Source organism: Apteryx rowi, unplaced genomic scaffold (genome assembly GCF_003343035.1).
Source record: "Apteryx rowi isolate R43461 unplaced genomic scaffold, aptRow1 scaffold_12, whole genome shotgun sequence".
Taxonomy (NCBI): domain Eukaryota; kingdom Metazoa; phylum Chordata; class Aves; order Apterygiformes; family Apterygidae; genus Apteryx; species Apteryx rowi.
In genome coordinates this window covers 4,312,817-4,333,673 of record NW_020447419.1, presented here as the reverse complement: position 1 = coordinate 4,333,673, position 20,857 = coordinate 4,312,817, and the positions used below count along the sequence as shown (strand labels likewise).

The window sequence follows — 20,857 nt, the reverse complement described above, 5'->3', positions numbered from 1 at the left end:
TACAGGATTTTTACACTCAAAGCCATCATTTAGCACAATGAAGATGTTGCTATTGTTCCAGCCAGCTAACCTTCATTTTATTTTTTTAAAAATCATTTGCTATGTTGCTGTTAAAAAAAAAAAAAAAAAACAAAAACAAAAAACACCTTAAACAAAAGCACCAAGACACTCTTCCACTGTTCCCATTTCAATATTAAAACTGTATGTTAAAGGATAACTTTTTTCCTGAACTAGCCACAGTAGGATGCATTATGGCGCCTCACTGCAAAGACAACAGATCTTTAGGAAGAGAGCACAGAATTAACTTGTAGCTTTTGCATATTAGTAATTTCACTATATATTTTGCATTAATATAGGCATTAAGAGAAAATTTTAATATAAATAGCAAAGATCAGTTTTTAATCCACTGAGATCCAGTTTCAGCATTCTTCATTTCCTTGTAACAGTGGAGGCTATTGCTTATACCTCAAACAGGATCTGATCCAAAGCCCATTAGAGAATTTCCATTGATTTCAACAGGGTTTGGACTGGAGCCATGGTGCAGGGAGAGCCATTCCTTGTATTCACTCACCAGTGATAGCAGCTATAATACTGATGCCAATTCTCATGATTTCTAAATTCTGTAGCATTTGTTTTTTCTTAAAAGCTTTAGTTCATGCAAGCATCTCAGCTTTCATCTAAAAGCCAGAAAAAACATCCAGTGCCTAAGTTTCTATTTCTCACAATTGCAAAGCTAATCTTGAAAACATGATCCTTAAAACACAGAAAGCAAATTCAAAATACTAAGTCTGGGACTTGGAAAATAGATTTTCACAACCATCTCATGATTATTTCAGTACTTGGGATTAGCAACACTGCTGAAGATGGTGAACTGAACTCTTCGCAAATGCAAAGAAGGAACTCGCTTTTAAATCTATCATTTGTGCATATTTTAACTTTACAAGAGGTATTCAGTCAAACCATCCAAATCAGTTACACAGCATTCATCTTATCCTTAATCTTAAGGCAATCCCTGAATTACAAAACTCTGCCTACATCTTTCCTCTATTTATTCACTTCTGTTACAGATACAAGTGCTAATACTCGCTAGTGCTATTTCATATACTTATTTCAACAACACACAAGGGATGATTATATTTCTATCAGCAAGAACAGGTGAATACTGATGCCATCTCCTGATATAATGCAAATACCAGTATTTGCCTGGTTTCGTCATTCCCAGCCCAAATTGACCTTCAAAAGAACGGGGAGTGCCACTCAACAATAAAATCTGTCTTTTGTTTAAAAGCAGTATTGAGGGTGAACAAGGCTGGGATCTCAGCCAGGTCTGTTTCAGGTATCAAACAAAGATGAACAGGTCTGTAATTCTACATACCTAGTTGGCAGCTTCTCAAAGTCCACATCCAGAAACTGTTCATAACTAGAAACAAAACTGTCCAACCAGAGCTTCAGGTAATCTGGATCTTTCTGTAAAAGAAAAAAACCAACACATTATGAAATACAGCACCCAAGATCATCAGCCAACAACTCCATAGTATTAAGTTGAAAAGAAATCTTTTCTTTTAAGTGCTTTAACCAGGGCGAGAGGAGTAAATAGACTGATTTTTAGGACTAAAATATAAAAGTTATGCCCTTTGAAATTCTCAACCATGTTTTGCTAATGTGACATTTTGGTATTGAGTAGATACTTATTAGTTCATGTGTCTCAGCTTACAGGTACCAATTCCAGAAGTGATTTATAAACAAGCTTTAGTTACTCTCTAGAGTTTCAGTTTTCTAACACGTAGCAACTTAAATTACTAGTATATTGTATTCTTGATAGTATGCAAGTTACAATATTCCTCATGACTTATAAAATTAAATAAGAACCCTAATGACAATCCTAATCACAAAATAATTTGCTTTTTTGCTTCATTCTTTGATTCATGACAGCAAAAGAGATAACACATTCCAGAAAGAAGGCAGCTAGCAACAGACTAGGGCCAGATGAAGTATTCCAAGAGGCTACACACAGCCTATGAGTTGTGCACTGGATATCTATAAAACAAAGAAATTTAAATTTAGGCTTCCTAGTTGTTCCTAAGAGAGCAAAAAGATTTTGCTCATGCTCTGCAGTTTGTCAGGGCTGGGTGCTGTGAAAGCAGGGAGAACAGACACCAGAACCTCTAGGATCACCAAACAGCCAAGTCTTACAAAAGCAACAGATGAATTGTTTGCCAGAAGCGTTTGGCTGATTAGATGTGTGTAACTTAGAGTTAAGGTAACATTAGAAAAAAACACTGCTAGGTTCTACTGATCTGCTGTAATAACAAGGCTTCTCTCCTGCCACACTGTTATAACTGTATCACATTCAGAGTCACCCCCTTGCAAACCCAAGCAAGACAGGGAAGTCATCTCTGAGTTCAGTAGTCCCAAACCCAAAAGCATGTGCAAACTTTTTATTTCCAAATGTATTAGTCTTTACCATTTCCCCCCAGACCTTACAGAGAGGATTCCACTCTGTGCACTTTGCAATGGACTCACTACAGACAGAGCAGCRTGCAAGTACCACACCTGCGACGATCAAGGGAAACAAATTCAATTTCAGTGAAAGCACTTAAAACTCAGTTTTACTGCAGTGTATTAGTAGCATGGTGGTGTCATTCACTATCTTTTGATGGGTGATGAAATGTCATTATTAACACAACCTAAGGCAGCAGCTGCTGATGTTTCAATGTCTAATGCAACTGAACAACATAACCCCTAATATTTTCCTCTGTTACTCTTGCTATTCCCCATCTGAAGGCTCAAAACAAGTGCCTTACAGATGGGGGAAGGAAGACACTTATAGAAACATACGAAAAGTCTGTCAGCATATGCATTATTTGATGCCACTTCCCTTTAAAGTCAAGCTGCTTAATTTTCAAAAGCAAACTGCTAGATCAAAGCTCACATCTTCCTCCACAAGGACCATGTAAAGAATCCCAGTCACACCCATTAATGCACATCCACGCACTCACACATTCTATACATTGTTTATAAAATAATTTAAAGATAAAGTTTTATAAATTTTAAAGTCATTTAAAATCTATTTCATAATTTATAAAATTCTGCAAAAGTTTTGAACCTCTTGTTCAGCCTTCTCCTTTCCCATATCTCCTTCCTTTTTTCTTCCCTTGCTTTATGTTGCTATAGATGCTCACAAATAAGAGGTTATTTCCTCGCAGTGTTAAGACCAAGGAGCAATCTGTGAATAACTCACACTATTCTGAGAAACATTGGTGACATGCATAGTCTTCTCAGTTCAAGATTGCTANAAAAAAAAAAAGCCTCCAAGACAAGAAAACCCAAACAAAAAAGAAATCATGGAAACCCATAATCTGAAGCACTCCAAAACCATTCTCCAAGCATCTTTTCATTAAAAGTACAGGAAGTGTAAAATATAGGAATCCCTTTCTCATTCAAGACCTTACCCACCTCTCCAAAGCAAGACCTCTAACTCAAGCAAGAGGGGTCAGAGACACCTTAATGAAATAAACTTCATTATCACTATTAATTATATATGAAATACCTTCAGATAAGGTGACAACAGGCACCAAATAAAACCACAGCTTGACGCTTTTATTTCCCATTCTTCTTCCATTTTACTCCTAATTTCTCCCTGCTTCATAATCTAATCTTCCTCTCCCTGCCTCTGCTTTTATTCCCCTTTCAAAGTTTTTGTTTTTGAAGTTATCACCTCCTTTCTTCTTCTCTTCCAAAATTTGTCAAAGTAGTATTACATCCTAGAAGCGTAATGTAGCCTTGCCCTTGCATTTCATATGCACTAAACTACCAAACAGTAATCTTAAACACACACATGTTCATTGTACTGAAGACAGAATTGCAACATACAGACTGAAGGAAGCCATTGAGATAGAGAATAAACTCAAGGCTTCCAACCTCAAGTTATAGAGGGCAACTGATTATCTCCGCCAGGTGGGTCCAGAAGACACATTTCTCAGGTTCAGAGATCAAACACCTTGAAAACCAAACCAAAGGATGGGCAAGAACTGAGACTTGCCAACAGCCAAAAGAAAGGCCTAGAAGTAGCAGAAGATACCCTGTTCAGATGCTGTTGGCTTTGTGTTAAAAACTATTTACAGACTTACTGTTCAGTCTGCGGAATTATGAGATTTCAAAAGCATCTAGATATTAAAAGCTTTAACTTTCTTCTAATTCATAGCAAGTTATTTTAGCCACATGCAAACCATTTCACAGGATGTGATTTCAACAAATACAACATAGCTCAGGCTGCAAAGGACAAAGCAATAGCTGCCACAGCGAAGTTACTAATAGGAAGCTGTATGCATATGTCTAAGCCTTTGCTTAGTTAACAGCTATGATAATGCTCATGCAAGCACAAAAACTGAATCTATTTGACTTTCTTTTTTTTTTTCTGTTGAAAGAACTGCTTTTACTTGAAATACGCAAGTTCTCCCTGAAATATAATGTGAATTATTAAAATGACTCTATTAGTAGTTTAAAATAAAAAATGGTTTGTTGACACAGCTGAGGCTCATCTCTAGTTGTTGACAGTAACCTTCTGTAAGAAGACTTTCTTGACCATGTACCATTAGGAAACCATGCAAATACCATTATCTGACTTAAAATTGCTTTAGCAAAAGCTTATGGATGAGAGAGGGGGAGGGGGAGTAGAAAAGACAGAAAATTAGGTTAAATGCCTGCTTGCTCCTTTTTAATGATAGTTATAGTCTAAATCTGCTTCAAGCTTAAGATTAAACTAAACCTCCTCTTTATCCTTAACCTCTAATGCCTTTGCAAGGCTAACAGTGCAGACTAGCAGTAAGAGACCATTGCCAGACAAAATATGCAAGAAAAAGTATTACGTAGATGAAAGATGTTATAAAAGGCCAAAAGTTTTTGCTTACTTGTAGTGCACATACAAGTCTATTCACTTAGCCACTAAAACTCCTCTAAGTGAGGGAAACCCAGCAGGTAGTTCGTGCTTTCTAAACACACAAACACAATCCTGGGAAAAAACAGGAACTACAGTATCGTTTGATTATTACCTTTAGCACACTCTTTGATCCAACCGTCTTCCACCTCAACCCCCTGCCAGCTCACTGATTATATATTATCCAAAGTTATTAAAATAATCATCTTTGATATCAAAATACCAGGTAACACTACTGACATGTGCCAGCAGAAAACAGTTTATGTAACAGTTGATTCATTCTGAATCAAATCTAGAGATTTCCATCCAAGCAATAGCATTAACTCAACACCAAAAAAAAAAAGGCAGAAAAGCAAACAAGATCACTTAGCAACTGAATCTATATAAAAAAACACTAAAATAAATCTCTATTATGAACCATCCATAAAAGTATGCCATCTTTTCATAAACAAACAAAAATGAAGACCTATAAACTAGAATTACATCATGCCAGGAAAAAGTGACCCAATATTAAACATAGTTTTGCTACAAATGCAGACACAGAAGCTGTGTCAAGGATGTTGAAAAATAAGTTAAAAACAGCTTTCAAATTTTGAATCTGGCCCACATTTCCCCTTTTCTGTATTAGCAGTAAAGCTATAATCAGCCTAGATCCCATAACATGCACTAGTCACCTGCTGAAAGCTGCAAGATACTTAAACTTTACCAAAGCAGTTTTTAGAAAGCCAACTTACTGTGGTAAACGTCAGCCGTGGCAAAACAGGCACAAAAATGTGCATTCCTAAAACACAGCTGAATACATACCTTTCTGAGGACCAGCCTACTTGCTTCGAAGGCATCTTAGTATTTTCCCAAAACGGAAGTGTGATGATGACTTAGGAGAAAAAAAATGCATCTTTCTGCATTGATTTAATATTTTAATTTCATAACAAAAGCAGACAGTAAGGGGCATGAACTGCTTTGTAAACTGCCCTTATCCTATCCGCACCTTCTTTCTCTTGGAGTGAACTTTGAGGTCAGCTGCCACCCTTTAATCTGAAGTTTAAATACAGTGGGATTTAGAATTGATTTCTGTTCTTTCCCCACATCCCCTCTCTTTTCTCATGGAAGAGGTTGTAAGCTAAATGCGAGTGTTTGTCTGTTTTCCTTGGGAAATCAGCTTCCCGAGGCAATGCACAGTGCAACAGGACAAATACCCGTGCTGCCACGTGGCAGGAGGATGCAGCATCCGTGGTGCCCCCGAGGGCAACAGATCACTGAACTGCAACCCCAGCTCCAACCGACTCTCTATAAATTGTACTTCCCTCTGCATTTCCGCTAAGGAAGCGGTAAAATGTATTTAGCTAGACCATAATGAAGTGTCTTAAGTACTCATAAGCAGTATTACCAGTAAAAGCAGTGAAACCCATGGAATATATTCTTATTCACCTCTTCTATAATCACCATTTTGTTGAGTCACCCCGCAGACAGAGAGCTGGAGGCTGTATGCTGGACAACAGCACCAAAGCGTTTTTAGCAGTACCATGCTATTAAAGCACACTCACACTGCAGTATCAGTTTTGAGAAGACACCACAAGGACAAACTGTGATAAACCCATTTTAGTTTAGTATTCTTTCTGAGCCCACACGCACTCCACAGACATGCCCTGTGAGATCAGTAAGAAGGGCAGGTGGAAATCTGATTTGTATAACATCAGTAAAAGCAGAAAAAAGGCTGCACGTGGAAACAAAACATCTTCCACCAGTTACAGCTTTTCAATCACTAGAAAAAGATATAACAAAATACTGGGTTTGGAAACTTGCAGCTTTCTTCTAGATTCACAATCCTAAGCATTTCATTTATCTACCTGAAACTTGTCTAGCTTTTTGCAAGAAAATTTAGATATCTTATCTGAATAACGACCCATCTATATAAACTGCATTTCTTGAAACTTCTGGAAGACAGTTACGCCAAGGCTCAAAATTCCCCAAAGCTAAAATCCAAGTTCAGGAAGTTACCATTTCTCTTCAGAGAGATATGCTGAAACAACCCAAGTTTTAGCAAGACAACCTGAAGGATGTGTCATTGTAAGGATATCTGTGAAGTTAAAAGAAAAAAGCGCAAATCCCTTTAGTTGATAATTATGAAATATGTAGGGATTAAGCTAAGGCTTCTGAGCTCAGTGGATTGTAATGAAGGCCTGTGAAATTGCTAATAGCAGGAGCCATTCACCTGCAGTAAAGAAAGTATTTTAAGCCTATTAAACCAAGTGTAGCTCAGCACCTGAAAGTGAAAACACTTCCTCATTCCTTCCCTCCCTTAAATACTTCTGTTTTTCTTTACAAGAAAGCCTTTAGGCTTTTTTTTTTTTTTTTTAAATAAGATTCTCTCAGCTCCTTACACTGTAAAGAGAAAGGCTGCCAGGCCAGTGATAGGTACCTAAAAAACAAAATCCCCCCAAAGTGTCTTTTTCCTTTACCTATGTGGTTAGTACAACAATAGAAAGAGTTGCTAAATAAAAACAGCTGACCTTCACGATGGGCTACATTATGTAAAGCGATACTGTGGTTAAATACTGCCAGGCAAGTTTCCCACAAAGTCTAACATATTAACAATTGTAAAATACATAAGCCTTCAGTGCAACCGTAAAACAAGCTCTCAGTCCTGAAACCTCACCAACACTAAAACAAAGCCTGTAGCAGACAGAAGGATGAGTCTATGCCCTGCTGACAGATACGACATTCCCTAAAGATACAAAATGAAAAGAAATTGTAATTAAAACACACACTAACTCAGACAGGCTCTTATCTTTGATATACTAAGCTGTCTATAAATTACAGTAACTTTCTATACTCTTTATGAAGACTGGTGAAATGAATGAAAAAAGATTCTAGATGAGACATTTTTCTTTAGTTACTAGTTAGTTTGCCTAGGGAAGAAGGTCAACAAAAAGTTTTTTTTTCTTAAATCAGTAATAATATTTAAAAAAATGAGTCATGTAGCATTGAACTCTCATAGCTTAATCCAAGTTAAATTAAAACACTTTAGACAGACCTGGTTTTTAAGCCTCCCCATTTAATTCTTCAGACTTGTGCTTGTGGAACACAGGCACATTTACCCAAGATTTCAAATTGACACTATTTACATATTTATATATTTGTTGCTTTTAGATTTAACAGTAGCTTCCACTTCTGCAGAAGTTTCCTAATATTTGCAAGTTCAAAGGAATTGTTTTCCTAAGGCTTCAACTAAACAGGACTAGAAGGGCAAAGCTCAGTACAGTTTTTATAGCCTCATTCAGGAAGTATTAGTTGCTAAAAACAAAAGCTGGATCCACCCGAGGCTATTTTCAGTGTTACATTCCACGCTTTAAAGGCAAAACCTCTCTGCAGGGCAGCTGAGAGCGGCTGCCTGACCTGTCTGACAGGCACTTGTCTGACCTCGTCAAATTTAACGTGCAGTCACAAAACAGGCAGCCTCACTCGACCGCTGCCAGGAGCCGGCAGTCAGCCCGCCAAGCAGATTCCAGCCTACCAGCGCTTCCACCAAATCGCACTCGTTCTGGTACTAGAGCAACTAACCCCCCACCCCTAAGCATTTGATTTAGGCTAGGAACAATCCCTTGGTGTCAAGACTGAATTAGACCTAGGAAGAATAACGTTTAGAAATAAAATATGAAACACTGCCTTTCAATCACCACTTAGTCTAATAGTCCTAAAACTGACTGCACCAGTCTGCGTAACACAGACTCGTAGGACATTTTTAAACACTATTTGAAATACACTATTTGTTAGGGGATTAGAAGGTTTGTTTTAAGGAGGCTTTTTCCTTTTCATGTTTTGAAAGACATGAAACGGAACAACTTCACTACAAGATCTCCTAGCAGCCTTTATGTTGCTACAAGTCAAAGTGCTTATGCTTTTTGTGAACCTTTCCAAACTGTAAAATAAAAACTTGAAAAGCTTTGTTATAGCAGCAACACTACAGTTAGAATTAATAAAAGACTTTACAATAAGCCATTCTAAACTGGCTAAATTGCCTTGCTGAATTCAATCAATCAATTCTAACTACCAGAAGAACCACCTTTGAGTGCAACTCATCATCTTAATCATAATATTAATTTTTGAATTAGGTATTTAAAAAAAGGTTCCTGGCAAGTAATTATAGACCTCCTTTTTCAAAATTCACACAGGCATTCTGTTCAACTTCTGGAATTAAGGAAGGCTTTTTGTTTTTTAAACAGGAATTGCAGTGAAACAAGTCACAAACAACTGTTTTGCAACAGGCAGAAACTTCCATTTTGCATGGGAATCACTATCAATCACACACTCACTATAAAATTTAGCTCACAAACACTGAAACAGTGTTGATATATTTCTTCTCTTTTCTATACATGAAAAAATACTCTTCCACTAATGCCTTAGATTAAAAAAAGACAATCAGTTATGAGCGCTGTTATTCAATTTCCCTTCCACTTCAGAGCTCCAAGAAAACCAAAATGAAACCATTTTCTTTCTAAAATGGAAGTAAAGCTTTATTTTTTCTCTTGCTCTTTAAGTGACAAAAAAATTAGTCTGGTACCTGAACCAAACGAACATCGCATCTGACTGACACCATCCCCAAGACAATCTAGTTAATCAGAACTCACATTTCAGTAGGGTCTTCACATTTGATAGAAAGTGCCACTAGACAAGTTTCACATACAAGCTGACATGAAGTATTCCAGTTTTCCAGAGTCCACTGCACCCTTACCAGAAATTTGCCATACCGTGACATATTAGATTCTATTAACTTTCACTTTGCCCAAAGTTAACACAAGAAGCCAACAGTAGTAAAAGCTAGAAGTTGTATTTTAAACATTACAGAACAAGAAGCATTCTAAATAATTCAAAGGCAACTAAAATAACATGATCTCAAGTATTGTACAGTATCAAGACAAGCCTTAATTCAATGAAAATTCAGACTATAGCACAAGGAAGGTTTAGGTTTTAATGCTTGTTTGATTTGAAATTCAAAGTTACATCATTGATTGAAATGAGAAAAAGGCTGAGCTTTAGCAACAGCAGATTGGTTTTAGCAACAGCCAAAATATAAAGTTTGTAACTTTTGCTGTAAAGCAAGAGACAATAAAAACTCAGAGTGGCTGAAGGGAACCAGGATGGTACAACAACTGATAAAAATCAGCCTGTTATTTCACCACATCAATAGTCAGACTTGGTAAAATTTTTCTGTAGATAAAGAAAAACGCTGAAGAGAATCTGTGTACAGGTTCTGTATTTGTTTCAAAGTGTCACATGGTTATTATACACTAAAATTTACCTAAGGCAAATTTCTATTTTTTAGCCATGGATTTAACTGTTTGCTTTGCATTCTTGACCTCATCAGCTCTCAGATTAACACCGCACTATAGTTGAACTATACAATTCCTGTATTATATTTAAGGTGGAGGAAAGCTTTTCAAAAGCACCCTGCAAAAATCTAGGACTCAAACTAAGACATACCAGAATTTGTGTTACTCGTTCAACCATTATTTTGCATCTGTCACACTTTTGCTGATACAGTTTTTAAATTATTATCACAAGTGAGTAACATAAGATGCCTGCAAGTAACAGCCTTGTTCACTACAGCCTGCTTTATTCCCAAGAGCTTTGTCCATGCAGCACAGTGAATGAAGCCCAGTCCTATGGAGAAGCAGTATGCAGTCATACCTGAGCCAGTGTATTTATTGACATTTTTGAGACCTCTAACGAGTTGTATTTTAAGTAGTTTTACACAAAGAATACCAAAGGTGCTTCCTTTCCATCACAACACGTTTTCACTCAGATTCCAAGTTTGCCCTTGAAAGCATGTGAACACTAGAGATTTCTAGTGTTCAAAACTAGAACTGTTTTGAACTAGTGTTCCAAACAAAACTGTTTCCTGTATCAAAACCTTTTTCCTCCTTCCTCCTCAGAACTAATGGCTAAACCATTTTAGCTTAAATTTCCTACAAAACTTTAGTCATTTATCAAGAAATCTGTTCATTCCAATTAGTCAAGATTTCAGCAAAAGCACAGGTAACTCAAAACCAAATTTTTTACACAACTGAACGCATTAGGCAAACTTATTCGTACACAGAGTTGGTAGCACCACTTACAAACATCCCATCTCTACTGCAACCCACTTTCTACAAAACCTCTGAGGATTACGGAAAACTGGGCTGATGGCCCATGGGTGTTGTTGTCCATTTACATTTCTAATCACTCTTCCACTTAAGCCAATCATTTGCTCTTTTTGCTTGATACTTCTAGAAAAAGAAATCTCAGTAGCTTTCTAAAGATATATCTTCAGTTCTTAAATTCTCTTCCACCTTCCATATGGCTTTCTGACATTTTTCACGTGAAGGTATGATGCTTCCCTATGATGATTACTAATATTAGAAGAATAGTCTTGTCATCTTTTTGAAGGAGTCAAACCCAAATTGTTTTATTTTCATTTTGTTTTTATAGATGTTTGTGGCATTATTGTTCAAGTCTGATTACCAGTGTGAGTGCTTCCTTTTCAACTTTTGCCTTGGCTTCCTTATTACTTTTTAAATGTTTTTGGCATGCTGCTACATGGTCTTAGGCAGATTCTGGTGAACGCTATTCGATGATAAAAAGAGCACTCTTTTCCTACTCTTACACAGCCATAGTTAGCAACATTACTCAACGGTCATCAGATTATTCAATGTGACTTACTACTATTCTTTACTACATTTAGATGTAATCCTCAATTATAAACAGACTTACTCAAATTATCATAACTGTTTTAACTGCTAGGAAAAGCATCAGCACGCACAAACATGTTACAAGCCCATAAATCTAGTGGTTAATGTTTAGATTGCAGAGGTATGCAGGAGCCTCATCTCACAGTGAGATGAGAAACTTCAGTGTTTTATGAGAATAATCGGGTTTAGTCTTCCTTTCTTGGTACTTCCTACTGCATTTCCCATCCTCCTCTACCACTGCATTTTACCAGAAGATAAACTGGAAAAGTTATCTGAACAAATGACTTCTAAAAAAAAAATAAAATAAAAATAAGATGTTTATCTTTACTGTTGATGGATGTGCATGTTTTGACATTTTTCTTCTCATATGTATTTTTTTCCTCAAGAAAAGCTCAATAATTAAAGCAGCTCTTCTCATCCATGGCAGCTGTTTAACCTTTCTGAAGTCTAAATATTTTAACAGCATCTATTGACAACATTTGGATTCAGGCATTAAGCTACAATGCCAGTCAATGGGCAGCTGGTAAGCCTTCTTCTCAATTCCATTTCTGTATTAGAACACAAATGTATTGGACATTTGAGTTGATTCTGCAATGTTCTTTTATCTGGACATGTGCTATACCTGGATCTGAACCAGCGGATCAAGTTAAAAGTGTCATAATTCAGGTATCACACAGTAGCCAACTGTCTGTTACATTGCTCTTACAGTATGTCAACGTAGACAACCAGAAGCACGTGTTTCTAGATTTGTGATAAATCATTCCAGTTAAGAGACATTCTATCATGAGATCTCTCATCATGAGATTCATTTCATTCAAAACTTGATCTTCAATATATTCCACTTTTGTTGGTATGTTTAGAACTGGACATTTTTCATTAAATCTGTAAAGCAGTAATCCACAAAACCATGAACATATAGGAACTTCATGCTGCACAGCAGGACAACTCTGAACATTATAGTAACAGTATGGACAAACCTCAGGACCTTCTTCATCTAAAAGTAATGACTACATGTATGTATTGCTAAATATATTATAAAGTAACAAGAAACAAAAATAATTTCTCTGTAGCTTGCAAAATGTTATTGTTTACTTGCAAGTATGTTCTGTTTGCATCTACCTGCCATCTCTGCCCAACCAGAAGTTCTGCATTCTCTGTTGTAGGGTCTTGGTTCCATGGCTGGCCACCACCCAGCACAAGCTTGCCCTCATCCATCACAAGGGCTACCATAATAAAAGCAAGTGGAGTGAAGAGACTCTGCCACTGTTGTCTCATACATACGAGACAATTATTTATATGAAAAGTTCTATATGTGTGGATATCGTAACTATATTAGTTCTCAGACTATGAGAAATCTCTTTAAATAGCAGACAGCAAAACCAGAATTGAAGGCCAACTGTTCTTGTTTGTCTATATCCACTCTTAGTTCAGTATCTCATAAATAAAGACATAACAAGGATAGTTTCACCTACACATTGCTCCAAGTGATTTGTGACTTTTACAAGTAACACTCTCTCAGAACAGAAGATTTTAATTTATTTAAAATACTCTTCAAAAAGGCACTTTACATAATAAGTCTTCATTCACTAATTCCAGCAGAGGCATGAATTCACATGATAGTGATGTATGAAAACCACTTTAACTGAGCACTTAGTTCGCTCAAGCATTCATCTAGCTGCGAGCAGAATACTTTATCTGATACAATAAAGGCAATAATTCTATGCAGTGGTGTGACATGAATCACTGACAAATCAGCAGCTGCACAATAAGGAAGACAAGTACAAGTTGAAGTCAGGATGAAATCATGTTTAGGATGCAAAGGTCAGTATTTCACAGTATTTATAGTTTAATGTCTAAGATTATATTCTTGTTGAGTTGCATACTTTTCTCCACAACTAAACATAATTTTGCAAAACCCATTTGTTTGAGAAACAACTATAACATCATTTAGGTGAACGAATGCCATTTATACTGTTTAATGCAGTTTATACTGTTTTACACAGCCCTACAATAAACTTGTCTAAAAGCCACTCTGATCAAACTTTTGTTGTTTACAAATACTCTCCAATTTTATACAGGGATACATGTTAAAAACCTCATAAAAGCAAGATTTCACATTATTTAATGTAAACTGATGAACTCTCTTTTACAATTTCATAATTCTCTTCTGAAAGGTGTCATTTGCTCTCACTTGCTAAGCATCATACGAAATCCCCCAATCTTTTGATGCAGGTTACAGATTTGATGAAGCTATAAAACATTGTTTCATGAGGTATTACCTCATGAAACAGTAGTGAAGGGCAGCCTGACAATATGGTGGGACCACCTTTTTCAGGGAGAGTCAGTTAGTAGGTCAGCTTAGCAAGACTGTAAGACTATGTACTGAGAAAACTGATATGATTGTTCTTGCTCCAAGACTATTTTTTGAATATCAAGATAATCCTCCTTCTGTGTTACTTTTGGCCTCAAAAGCCATGCTAACAGAATCTTCCTCAAGGAACAGCTCCTTGAAAGGATCCAAAGGCCATGAGATTATTCTTACAATTCAAGGTCAAATTTATCTTTCTGTATAGTAGGTTAGGATTAAGGCACAGAAAAACTGAATGGGTGGAAGTTCTTTCACAGACTCTGCCCATTTACAGCACAGAGCACACAATTTAGATGAACTGTTTACTCCTAGAAATATAAACAAAACTAACTCATGTCAATTAAATGCTCCATTTCATATATTGAAGCTTCAACTTCTAAGTATTTGCAATGCATTGGTCTTCTGACCTTAGAGACTGTTGTGTAAAAATAAAAGCTAGCTCAGCTAGCACACTGTCAGTTTGTAGCACTTCACTCTTCATAGCGGTCTTTACCTGCCTAATGTAGAAATTATGGTTCCTCCAAAGACCACTTATTTTCTCATTGAAGTCGTCTTCTGACTCTTATAAGGGAGCCTATAGGATCCAGAACCTCACTTGGGATTCTTCCCAGATGAGGTAGAAATAACTCAAAGTAAAAGGACTTTAGCCACTTTAGGACATTTTTAGAATAATGCATCACTCCCTACTGAAGTCATATTCCATATTTTTCTGTTAGCTTTTGATCTAGGACTAGGAATTTTTCTCATATAAAACTTACAGTACTAAGTCTCTTTCCACACTACGATATTAATTTAAAAAGAAAAGACATAGTATATAGATATCCCTCACTATGCCAGAGAGAAAACTGCAACACATTTATCTCAATACAGGCAGATTTTGTGAAAATCAAACAAATACAGTGCAACAAAGAGCATTTTTTTAAGACGACAGCTTACCCACAAGTCTGCTCTTTTATAACACAGCAAGGGACCTGTCTCAGTTATCTCTGTGTTAACAAAGACCAGAACTTTATAATTAGCTTTGCAATTGCCAATACACAGAATCCCTGCTATACTAATAACACTAAGATTGAACATCTCTTTGAAACAGGAAGCGCAGGCTAAAAGCTGGCTGAGGAACATACTGACAGCTCTGCCTTCAAGCTATTATATGACCTACAAGCTAAGGAGGTACTTAAAGGAAAAAATGATTCTACTGAAGAATGCAAAATAAATAAATAAAAATAAAAAAAGCCCAGAACCAGCTACTTGGTGAAAATCTGCCTGGTAGAATTAAAACCCTTAAATAAATTTGGGAAAGGCTTCTTGACAGGATTCAGTGAGTACAGCACACCCATCCACTGAACAGTTAGTTCTGATGATATGCGATCTGGCATGCTTTTTACTAGCTGCCTAACAAAGCAGATTAATTTTTAAGGTGGCCCATTCATTTTCAAAAGCCCTTTAGAGGGCTTTTACCACATTTAAAAGCCTTGGCATAAGACTTGGCAAAGCAGCGAAGTGTGCTCTACATACAATTTTAAATTGCAATTTGGGTTTACAAATCAAGTTGTCCTGGCCCCTCGGTTATGAGTAGCACTCAGTCTCTGCTCCAGTCTGCTTTTACAGATGCTACTTGAAAATACCAGCTCTTTTTAAAGGTTTCTTTTGGACTAACATCCCTGTTTTAGAAACAATTTGCAGCATGCTCTTCTGAAAGTTAACCTTTTGGCTTTTACTTCTTTGCCTTTTTTTCTTTAAGAGGAAAAATATTTTCCACATGATTTTCACAGTGCTGCTCACACAGCATGTGAAATGCTCCTAAGAGCTGAGAATTTGATATTTACACTTTGCTTTGCCTTGGCAAGGCACTCAGGTTTTCTTGGTGGCATTTCTATGCATTCAGATTTTAGAGATATACTATAAAGTAGGGGGTACAAATTTGTGCCATATATTGTGGGGGGGCTTTTCTGAGACAACATCTCAAACTTTTTCTTAAATACATTATTTCAAACAAAGGATATTGTAGCAGGTAAGGGGATCTAACTATTATTATTACTACATTGTTATCATTTGAGCTGCAGCTCTTCCTTTCAGCACTTACCAGCCTTTATTTATGTCACTTAATAGCTTAATCAAATCACTGAAAAGCTGCACCTTCTAGAGAAGCAACAATTCTTTTTCTTTAGAAAAATCCTTTTTCCTGTTTTTCTTCTTTAAGTTAATGACAGGAGCACAAAGAATTAGAGTTCAAGCAGATGACAGTTCTCTAAGAATTGTCAGAATCACCACACATCTGTATAAACATTAAATACAAGAGATATTAGGAAAGAACAGTTCTATAAAAAAATAAAATGAAAAATGGAAAAATTTCAGAGGTGCACGTGGCATTTAAGTGACTGCCATTTATGCCAGTCCTTCCTGAAATCCATTTGGGACTTTTTTTTTTTGAGAAAAAAGTCTTTCTGTATAAAGTGGCATCCAGTCACCTTCTGAGCAAAACTAAAAATACCAAAGAACCTGACACATCTTAAGTCAAAGAGTTTGAAATACTTATCAGAACAATCACAGAAGGTGAAGTACACAAAACTAAAATCTTACAGGTAAAATATAGTGTGAATCTAATCAATTTTAACCTGCAGTAACAATCTCTTCAAAAGATTATATAGCATGAATTAATTTTGCATACTGACACATAATTAACATCTAAGAATGGTTAATCAACTAAGATTACAATAACAATATTGCTATAGTCACATTGATCTAATGATACAAGGCAAAACTGGTAGAGCAGATCTAATGGGAACAATTACCTCAGTCATAAGAACATGAAGAGGTCACAAAAAACCACTTAAATGAAAGCATATCCTCTTCCCAAACTACCTCGGTTCATCTAAGAGAGCTCTTCTTCTGTAAACTTACATTACTAAGGCATTTTCAGAGATCTTCTGTGTATTCACTTATTTAAGATTTTCTATTCCTTTTTAGGTTATTCACAGCTTTGAAGTGATGATCCACATGCTTAATACTACCATTGTCTGCATGACCTCTGGAGAAAATTTTTCCTGGTGACTGCTATAGAAAGGACTTGTTATCTGTACTACATATAATTTCACTTATCTTAGCAAGCATGTATCCCTGCATCTAGATGAAAGGACAGCAGCTTACATCCATATCAATATTCAAGTGAATAACAGCACTGTATATTAGAAGAGAATTGAACATAAAAAAAAATTCCCATTTTAAACTGAAAGTCAAAGATGATCATGCCAGCAAGTTGCATCCTGAACAATGCTTTCTTTACAGAAAGTTTGACATCACCATTAAAAACAAAAAAAAACCAAGAAAACCCAAATAACAAAGAACCACTCAAGTAAGGAACAGCTCAGATGATTAACAATGCAATGCTGTGATATATCCTCCAGTGACTCAAATCTGAACTTCACTAAATTTAACGAATTTTTAAACTGCTTCCACACAGCACCAAAGTATCATAAATCCATGTGGCCATTACATTCACTGGGCATCTTAAGTAGCCGACTAATCTGTGGCGTTGTCGCTACTAGCCTATGAGATAGCTTTTAGCAGAACAGAAGCAGAAAAAGCAAAACGCCCCAAACCCCTCAACCCTAGATTAGAAGCTGCCAGATGTAAAGACAACTGAAAAAGACCCCTCATAGACAGAGTCATCCACACACTGTTTCTGCAGAGATCCTGGCTACAGCCTGCTGTCTGCCTAAATCTCTAATTGCTCAACTGCACAAGAGACAATGAAAGTACAGAAATGCTTTCCTAATGTTACTTTGCACTTGAGTAACTGTTGCAACTGACACTTGACACTGCACAGGGATGTCAAGTGATCACAAGAGACAAGTCGTGACCCAGGATAGATGATAAGGTAGTAACACAGTATCATCCATCCTTTTAAAACTGTGAGAAGCCTTGCTGAGATGGCACACACTGCTCTATTTGACACACTACCATTAAGGACCTGTTAAAAAAAAAAAAAAAAGTAAGTAGCCACACACACAAAAGGCAAGCCAAACAAGGCTCATTATTAGTAGCAACCTGAGGTATCACACACACAAAAAAAGAATTTGGGTTTCACTGTTTCTTTAGCTAACAGGGCTGCAAAAGCAAGGGTCGTGTATTTGGGATTCGTAGAGAAACAAACTCCACCTAGCTCATCCGCAGCTCTGCAGCAGTTTTTGTAGGCTGGAGACCTTGCACATCTTTCTTTCCCAGAAGGAGGTCACCCACAATAAAATCATGACAGTGCAACAGAGAGGCTATGATAGCACTCTTCACTGGGTAGTCTTAAAGGACTTCTCCATAAACTACTATATAAGCAATATCATGCTGCTGGTGATTATGTATTGCTACGTTTTCCCCATTGGCTAGATGATCTGAGGAAAGCAAAGCACAGCACAAAAATGTTTTCAACATATGAAAGAATAATCTATTTTAATTTACAACATTTCACATACTAAAACCTAATTTCAGTTGCTCTTAACTCCACCAAACTTTATCTGAGATGAAATACTGTATGCCGGATGCCTGCCTGAAGCAGAAAGAGAAGTCATTTTAATTTTCTTTTTAGAAGTGGTCAAGTTAAGAGGATAAGATGTTTTATGTCCAGGATTTTTTGAAAAAGTGAAAATATTTTTTGAATCACTCTAATGGCCCTCAAAATTCAGAGAGAGGCCTTTTTATTAATAAAAACATTTTTCTACTTAAAAAGAAGTCCTTTTCACATACGAATCCATCTGTATGCATCCAAATTACATGGTGGGGGCAGGGGGAAAAAAAAAAAAAATCAGTGAGAGTTCATGAAGGCTTAGTAAACCAAGAGGGCTGGGGGGGGGTGTTGTTTTTTTTAATTAAGGGGTCTGAATAGTCCATCCTCCACCACCTGAGATCTGACCAGACTGCATATGCACCATTCCTACAAAACAGCTAATCATCCTCTCCCCAGGTGATCTAAAGCATATGTTAGAACTAGCTCTCCTTTATTTATGCAACCTTCCTGCTACTATACAGAGAAGGATTGTGAAGGTTCAGTGAAAGGGGGAAAAGCATAAGCCAGACAGAAAAACTTATAAAGAACCTCACAAAACCAGGGAGGAAAAGGACGAAGTATGGCTGGGCACAGAAATTTAGAGCTTGGCTGATCTCCGCATCTCCCAAGCCTGAGGAAAGCCTGAAATCTTTGAGTCTGTTCCAAGTGTCTTTGTTCTTCTTACATCGATGAACTCACTGGCAAAACATCCATCTCCTCTAGTGCTAGCCTATTTCCTACTGCCATTGGCATTACTACATTAGTTTAAATGGCAAAGATCTATGCAAATAGGTTTCAACCCAACAGACTGCCCACGTGGGTATCAGTAAGAAGTTATACCATAGCATTCTGTTTGCACTAGTTTTATTTTTAAATATATAGAAAGCATTAGAGCTGCAAACTTGCACAAAATTAAGAAAAGCCACAATTAAGACTGCCTCATGTAACTTTTATCCACCACTCTGGGTGCTTGCATTAAGACAGTCCTATACTTAAAATCTCATATTCTATGCTCTTGAGATGGGCCTACTCTAGACATGAACCAGGAGCATAAAGAATAGCAAGAGAATGTTTGTACTATCTTTAATGCCTTACCAGCTTGCAAAGTTAAAGGAACTGTGATATGTATGAAGCAGGGGACTGCAATGATAAAAAGCAAAACCAAACCAGAGAACAGGGCCACCGCAAGCTACCCTTACCACTGCCACAGAGTTCTTATATGACAGCAGGCCCATGGTTTTCCCAACCTTTACTGTTATTTTTTTGGATGTTCTTCAGTTTACAGATATCTGTGTAGATAGCCAGGAAACCAGTTTGTACATATATACTCAGCACTCCTAGCAGCAACTAGAATCTGTACTTTAAACATATGAATTGCTTTATGGTGTAAAATACAAACAGAGACAAAATAGTGTTTTAACAGTCTTGTCAGGTGAAATTCATTACTATTAATGGAGTACTTTGATGTTACTGTAATAACAAGCAAAGGAAGAAAGGCTAGGGAGTAACTTAATAAATCTGCTCTTTGGGAAGGCTTTGGCTAACATGGTTTAAGTGAAACTAGAGCTGCATAAAAAAACATGAGGATAAAACTACATATCAGGTAGCAGTGAATTAAATGAATACAGTCCATCTTAATGCATAAGCCCTAGGAAGAGAAAAATAGGATGTGTTCAGATAATTAAAAGGTATTGCTGAAGCGAGCGTTCAATCTGAGCTGTGATAGCACTGTGTAATTCATACACAAAAAAGCCCAACCTGAACAGCAAACGAAGAGACAAGGTCGTAAATAATCTAAGAAGGGCAGTTACACCCTCAGCAAAGCCACACAAGTCCACCTAACTTCTAAGCAAAAAATTGTGTTAAAAGATGCTACAGAAGCATTTGAAACACCTGACTCGCAAAATAAAGAGGAAAAAGGCACACAAACAGCCTAAAAACGTACTTACCTTATTGCAGTAAAGCATCCAGAGCTCATAGAGCCTCTCCCGGGATGCCATCCCTTCCCTCCTCCGCTCACTGACGCCAGCTGCTGCTGTTCAGGATCCCACCATGCTCAGGCCCCAGCAGCTCCTTCGGCAGTTTTTGCTTTCTTACTGCAGCTGTACCATAACCCCAGGAGTCAAGGGTGAAAACAGCGGGGTCTCGGCCTCTCCTTTTCGGGAAAGCAACACAAGCAACCGAAGACAACTGTCAAGCATGTCCCTTCTTCATCAGCGGCAATCTCTGAAAGGGAAAACACACCCTTCAGGCCTTGGGTCGGGGAAGGAGGAAGAAAAAAAACCAAC

General features: G+C 37.1%; 1 protein-coding gene across 8 annotated transcripts in view; it reads right to left on the bottom strand.

Moving 5' to 3' along the window:
* NBEAL1 (neurobeachin like 1) overlaps positions 1-20,795 on the bottom strand; it is a 93,226-nt gene extending 72,431 nt beyond the window's left edge. For all 8 annotated transcript variants that reach the window (XM_026086906.1, XM_026086914.1, XM_026086922.1 and 5 more), the window contains exons 1-2: positions 20,519-20,795; positions 1,376-1,467 (exon numbers count right to left, since the gene is read on the bottom strand). In XM_026086906.1, the coding sequence (XP_025942691.1) occupies positions 1,376-1,467; positions 20,519-20,569 (143 nt within the window). In that variant the 5' untranslated portion in view covers positions 20,570-20,795. The remainder of the gene's footprint in view (positions 1-1,375; positions 1,468-20,518) is intronic.
* Between the last annotated feature and the right edge of the window lie 62 nt (positions 20,796-20,857).